Below are 6,899 nucleotides of genomic sequence, written 5' to 3'. Positions count from 1 at the left end.
AAAAAAAAAAAAAAAAAAAAAAAAAAAAAAAAAAAAAAAAAAAAACATCAAAGTTGCATCAATATTGAAAGAATAAAAGGAAAATAATTTTATTAAAAGAAAATAAATAAATAATTCAAGGAAAAATATATAGCAGCTTACCTTGGTCCCGTAGACAACACCTCCTCCCACTGAGGGATGAAAACAAGCCACATTTACCTCATCCTCAGCACTCGGGAGCACTCTCACAAGTTCCATGTTAGAAACTCTGTAAACCTAAGTTGTCAAAGCAAACTTCAGTCAATTAAGATGAAAAATAAAGGAACATCAAAAGGCTACATAGTTAATATCAATCGAACATTATCATAAATGAACAGCAGCTGTAGTTAATATCAATCGAACATTATCATAAATGAACAGCAGCTGTTGATGTCAAACACGAAGTTATGTGCCAGTGTCATCATAGTTATAATATTATGATTTATGATGACATCTATAATAAATGAAACCAAGGAAATAATGCCCGCTTGAGTACAACCACCATGAGGTCCACCATAAAACATCTTTAAAAAAATTTGTTGATCCTGTCGGCATTATTAATAGGTAGCATGTTCTTCCAGGAAATATATCTCCAAGAATTACAAACACCAAAGGATTAGGTCTTAATAAATAGCATTGAAACTGCAAAAAGACCATGTATTATCTTAGAAAAAGACAATGGCTTATTTCTTTTTCTACAAGTAAGAACTTGCTAAAAGAAGCGACATCCAACAAAAAGAATTCACATTTGGATTGCCTTCTAAATTTGAAATACAGGATTTTTTTTTCCCTTTAACCAGCAAACTTTAGAATAAAGGTTTGCATGTCAACGAATTACAACTTCTAAAACCAAAGTCTTCACAGATGAAAAAGAAAGTTATATCGTGTGGATAAGAGCTTTACTTTCTAATAATGCACCAAAAATCAGCCATTCACTATTATCATATAGAATCAAAAGAAATATAATACATCTCTTCATTCTGCACACATAATAAAAAGAAAAATATTGGTGCACTCAATTTTATCCTGGTTACCTCAATTAAACAAAAGAAATGAATTTTACCTCAAGTATAGTGTATATGGGCACAGTTGTCTCTCCATCTACGACAACACTCTTAAGAAGTGAACTATGGCGACGGCCATAAGCAAGTAACAAGTGTTCAGATGTGGGAGAGAACTACAATTATAACAAGTAGAAACTTCAGTAAAATTCATTACAACTTAATTACTTTTTTTCACCATGAAAAAACGTAGCTTAGAAGAAACGAATGAAAAAATATAAAAAAGGGTAACAAAAAGAAACAAGACCCAACCAACATGAAGACTACAAAGGAAACAGAACAAGAAAGCAAAAAATCATAGAAAAGAGGCCAAAGGGTTGATACAACTTGTTTCCTTAGGAAGTTCTTTATTTTATAAGAAGCTAAGCCCTCATCAAGATGAACGCCACACACACTCATGGATATCAAAAAAATTAAAAAAAAAATGCATGGGGTAATAATAAAAATAAATAAATAAAAAGAATCAGTGCACCACAGAATGAGAAACAAAATGGCTAAAGAATAAAAAATGAAAAGATTCCAATGGCTGAGAATGAGAGACAAAGGATAATTACAGATTGCTTTGGTCACAAACTCCTAAAAGGAGGCAGTGAACCTATCAACCTCTTTAAAGATTCTCCTATTTGTTTCCTATTTAAAGCATATAAAAGATGTTAGCCTAATCACGAAAAATGCACCTGATTTTTTCAATTCTTAACTAAACATTGGACAAAGTTCTTACATTTAATGAGCCACATTAAGTTTGCAAGGATAAGACTATTGCTACATGATCTAGCAACGCTTGCACACTTCACTACATAGAAACTAAAGGTGATGGTAGAAGATGTTTTTCTTAATTTAAAAAAAAGGTCTCCAAGGATTTAAGCATAGAACCCTACAATATCATGCTCGTTTAAGGTACTTAACGGAAAATAACAGTCCTTATCATTAACAAACCTGTATAGATGTTAGACAATGAGCAGCTCTTATTGCTCGAGATGCTAGTACCATACCAAACCTATATACAGAAAACAAGGATAAGAGATAAACTTAAGCTATAAAAAGGGAAGGAATCAAGTGCTGGATACATACGTTGCCTCCTCCAGAGAGTATATCCTAAGCTCGTACATGACCTGCTGAGCAGAAATCGGGTGTCGTGTAGGTGATGTTGCAGCCCCAGTTGCATCACTATTAGCATAGCTTTGGAATCCAGGATCAGCCTCCATATGTGGCAACATACATGCCACACATGCTGCCAAAAATCTCCCACAAGGCGAAAAATGGGCACCCATTTCACTGCAAAAACATAATTTGTAGATAGACTTAGATGGTTAGTCAGACCAGAATCCAAGAATAAACTAAAATAAAGGCTTTCCAATCATCCCATACTGTAAATCTCCCAAATAATGTCAACTCTCTGTCGGTCTATCTGTCTATCTATCTATATATATGTACACACACATACAAAAACTAGTTGAATGACACAAAAGAACATACCTACAGAGAACTGCATGTGGAATGGCTAACCGACATCTTTCATCATTCAGTGGAGCACAAGGATTTTTAACATCATGTGACCATATCCTGAGTTTCACGGTACAAGGTAACTCCGCGGCAGCTGCTGCAGCCAGAGATGCAGCAAGCTCAGACTGAATTCTACTGACAATGGGTTGTGGATCACTTTCGTCAGGAATTGAGTTACTCATAGTAGCATCTTCATCTAATCCACTCACAGGCATAGGCACACGAGAACGTAAGGAACGATTTCTTGAACTAGATCTCCTACCACCTCTACTTTGGCCAGTGCTGGTAGGAATTAATGAAGCAAGTGGAGCATGAATTCCTCCTATATCAGATGGTGCAGAAGAATTTTCACGAACATCATCACTGTGTGACCGAAGAGCGTGTTGATTAGCTTGACTTTGGCCAATTAACCACCCTTGCAAGAAAGGTAGTTCCCAAGGGTCATTGAAGGGAAAATTTTGATTATTCCTCACTTCAGTCTGCACTTCCATATGCTCTGAAGATTCCACAGCTGTTTCTGAAACTTCTGTCTCCATTTCACTTGTGTAAGGATTGGTTCCAGTTTCTTCTGGAACTGGAGACGAGCTATTAGGTTCAATGGGTGACAACACGAGTTCATACTGTCCTGATGGGGTTGAATATGTTAAAAGCCGCACTGAAGCAGAAGGATCAACTCTTTGTAATCTCCCAACAGCATGATCCGCTTCCATTCGCTGCATGGACATTCTCCTATTTTCTTTAGAAAATGAAGGCCATATCAACAGAGGAAAGGACATCAAAGGAAGGCCATCCACCAAGCTAGAACGATCAGAAGAATGTGCATCGGCAAAATATACAGTAGGGGGAGGATATTGCACATATCCAGGAGATGTTGCTAATGTTATGGCAGATTCTGATGAGTCGAGATCATTGACCTTAAGAACACATTAATCAGAAAAATTAGGATAAGTGATCGAAAGGAGGAAAATTTAAAAGGCAACAAAAACAATTTACCTCTGCTGTTAAAAGGAATTGGGCTGCATGTGGGTGAAAATGCACAGCACGCAATGATCGCCGTGTCCTTAAAACAATGGTTGGCGAGGGTGTCTCCCCTTTTTTGTTGTAGTGCCAAATGTAAAGCTGCATAAAATTTAAAATCAAGATTGTATAATGGAATGCACTTATAGAGTTAAGTATTTAATTCCCCATTTAAAATCCTCACCTTATGACCTGATGCCACAGCAAGAAGCTCACCTTGGGCATGGAAAGCTATGGATGCAATAGGACGATCTGCATGGAGGAGCACATGGTTGAACAATAACTCATATAAACATACAAAAATTTCCAACCATCCAACCATTCAGACAAGACGATGCAAAGAACTTAGAGAAAGAAATTACAGAAATCACGAGAGCCAATGCATTCTGCAGTGTTTGCATCCCACAGTCGAACATCATAATCCAAGCTTCCACTAGCAACAATTTCGGGGTACAGTGGATGGAATCTGACCTGAAAGAATAGCAGAAGACGAATCCAGAAAATTGGAGCAACTTGCCACACAAAAAACTAATAATCAATGAAGCCATGGCAAAAAGAAAATAACGACTAAGCCACATATGTTAATAAGTATACCCAATGAAATTGACTTTTAAAGAACAAATAAAAGGCTAAACAATCCACCAAACTATTTTTTATATTAATCTATTTTATAAGAAACATTAAAGAATATTACACTATTGTTCACAAGTATGATAAGCTGAAAGAAATGAAAGATTTCTTAAGAACAAAGAGTGCAACTTTCATGCTTACCACCCAAGGGGTTCTTCGGTGACCACTTAGCACCTTTAAGCAGGTCCCAGTTTGGCAATCAATGATTTTTACGGTATGATCTCCACTGCAGGCATGAAAACAATAAACAGAAATAAGCATCTACACTAAATTATACTAAACATGGAGCTTCATCACTACACTGTAGCAAAAAAAAAATCCCTTAACAGCAACTCACTGCGTAGAAGCAAGCGTTCTCCCATCAGGGCTGAATGCTGCTGCAATTGTTGACCTTGGAGGAGGCACAAGAGGACAATATTTAGCTGAAAGATGTCGTAGTGATTCAGCCTCGACCCTGACAAGATTCCAAGTTGAATAACACACATCCCAATAAGGGCCGAAGTAACAACGAGGAAGTATCACAACATAAAATGGCAGGGTAAACAAATAAGCAAAATATTTCTCATTATTTCATTTATTGCATTAGACATTCAGATGCATTATAAGAAACAAAGCACTACCATGAGATAAGACCCCGCTTAGCATCTCTGGCTGCTTCACATCTTGGCCCAGCCGGATCACATTGGCGGTCATGAGAATCTCCCCAAAACCTCCTCAATGATCGTTTAGTTTGAGGAGAAACCTCCCTCTGAGCTAAAAGTTGAAAAACATTGCCGACTCTGAAAAAAAAGAGATCAATGTTAGGCAGTAAGATGAGTTAAGTCTGCAAAACCCAAGAACCCTAAATAGTAAATGAACTATCTGATCTATATCACATCAATATAGCAAAATCCCATAAGCCAAAACAAGTTCCAATGCTCCATGTCCTCATGATGATAATTATAACACCAAGAATCCTCGTGTTAATTCTAGACAAAGCAGACATTTGTAAAATTTCAATCGTACTCGCAGTTTTATTTCATGGGAGAGTTGAACAATCAGCATAGTAATGAAAACTCTCTCCTTTTAACTAGAAATACACAGGTCAAGTCCAATTAGATCATTCAATTAGCCGTAGCTACAGAGTACGAGCCATCGTCGCTCCATCCCCTCGACCCTCCGGACTCCGAAAGACCATGGCAACGATTCCATGCCAAACTACTACTACAGTAACACAAGAAACTAAAATAGCACTAGAAAATCAAGATAGACTAGTTTACAAGAAGAAGAAAAAATCAAAATTTGTGTATTTAATCAAACTTCGTGCGCTCGATTAACATTTTCCCAGTTAACTTTCAGGCTGGGGGAAACACATCAAAATCTTAGAAATTCAGACCCAAGATTTAAGAAATCTTGGCCATACATATGCCGATCCTCGCACAACCCAAACCTCCCGCATAAGAAAGAGGGCAATCATCCACACAATCAAAACACGAACATCGCATCAAATAATCATTCAGTTCCACCCTCACCTTTGCCTGCTCAAGGGATAAGCCGGACCAGGCTGAGAAACGTGAGGCGGGAGCGGTGGAGTCGATGTGGAAGGAGAATTTGATTCGTCAAAAACCCCGAATGAAGCTGTCATCGTTCACAAGAGAAAACGTCATGCTCCAAAACTCTCCGGCATTTCGATCGGGAAAAGGGAGAAATTGGAGGAAATTAATCAAAATTCAAAGTGAAATAGAGAAAGGTGCGGTGTTGTATTAATTTAGAAGCAATGATCGCCGGAGAAGATAGCGAAATTCAGGCGAGAAAGGGCTTTAAATTATCGAGAAGGATCTCCTGCAAGAAGAAGAAGAAGAACGCATTCCGGTGGAAGAAAACCTAGAAGAAGAAGAAGAAGAAGAAGAAGAAACGAAGCAGAGATCGAAAGAGAGAAGAACCTCCTCAGAAAATCAAAATGTTTTAATTTTTAATTTTTATTATTTTCTTTTTCTTCTTCGAAGAGTTCTATTCACACCCGCAACTACAAATTGCTATTTACACCCACAATATTTTAATTTATCCCAATTAATTTTAAATCTTATATTAAAACAATTAAACCCATCACTAATTCTGAGCTTTTAATTTTTAAAATAAAATTATTTTTTAATCTTCTTTTTTCAATTTCAATTTTAATTAATAATTAATGTTATATTCATCTTTAATAAATATAAATATAATGTGAGGTCTTTTTTCAACAGATTCTAAATTGAATTCAAAGAATCAGATTTTTTTTTTTTTTTTTTTTACCTTTTTAAAAATTTAGATACTACGAATAAGAATGAAAATATAGTATTTTATTATACTTGAAAATTAAATTTTATTTTATTTTATTTTTCAAATTAAAAAACTAACATTTATTATTTCCCCCTTTTTTAAAAAAAAAATTGTATATTCACGTAGTTTCGAGATATTATCCAGATATTTCAATTATTATTTATATTTTAAATATTTTATTATGGTTTACTTTTTTTATAGTGTTCAAACCATTAATATTTTTTGTTTTGTAAAAATTATTAAAAAAAATCAGATACATACCATAGTTCATGCGTTTATTTATTTGTTTATTATTATTTTTTTTTTAGAGGTCCTATAATTTCACCCATCAAAAATTCATATTAAAAATGAGTCTTTTAGACTGAACAAGAA

At 35.4% G+C, this 6,899-nt stretch overlaps 1 protein-coding gene across 1 annotated transcript in view; it reads right to left on the bottom strand.

The window, feature by feature from the left end:
- Positions 1-6,158, bottom strand: part of LOC111464353 — a 9,663-nt gene extending 3,505 nt beyond the window's left edge. The window contains exons 1-12 of the mRNA XM_023108528.1: positions 5,741-6,158; positions 4,850-5,008; positions 4,567-4,683; positions 4,371-4,455; positions 3,962-4,070; positions 3,784-3,851; positions 3,576-3,701; positions 2,556-3,496; positions 2,151-2,354; positions 2,016-2,076; positions 1,082-1,195; positions 142-255 (exon numbers count right to left, since the gene is read on the bottom strand). Of these exons, the coding sequence (XP_022964296.1) occupies positions 142-255; positions 1,082-1,195; positions 2,016-2,076; positions 2,151-2,354; positions 2,556-3,496; positions 3,576-3,701; positions 3,784-3,851; positions 3,962-4,070; positions 4,371-4,455; positions 4,567-4,683; positions 4,850-5,008; positions 5,741-5,853 (2,211 nt within the window). The 5' untranslated portion in view covers positions 5,854-6,158. The remainder of the gene's footprint in view (positions 1-141; positions 256-1,081; positions 1,196-2,015; positions 2,077-2,150; positions 2,355-2,555; positions 3,497-3,575; positions 3,702-3,783; positions 3,852-3,961; positions 4,071-4,370; positions 4,456-4,566; positions 4,684-4,849; positions 5,009-5,740) is intronic.
- Positions 6,159-6,899: the final 741 nt, after the last annotated feature.

This window comes from Cucurbita moschata, unplaced genomic scaffold (assembly GCF_002738365.1).
Source record: "Cucurbita moschata cultivar Rifu unplaced genomic scaffold, Cmos_1.0 Cmo_Scf00030, whole genome shotgun sequence".
Lineage (NCBI taxonomy): Eukaryota > Viridiplantae > Streptophyta > Magnoliopsida > Cucurbitales > Cucurbitaceae > Cucurbita > Cucurbita moschata.
Note: the sequence above shows the minus strand (reverse complement) of the source record. Positions and strands in the feature narration are given on the sequence as shown.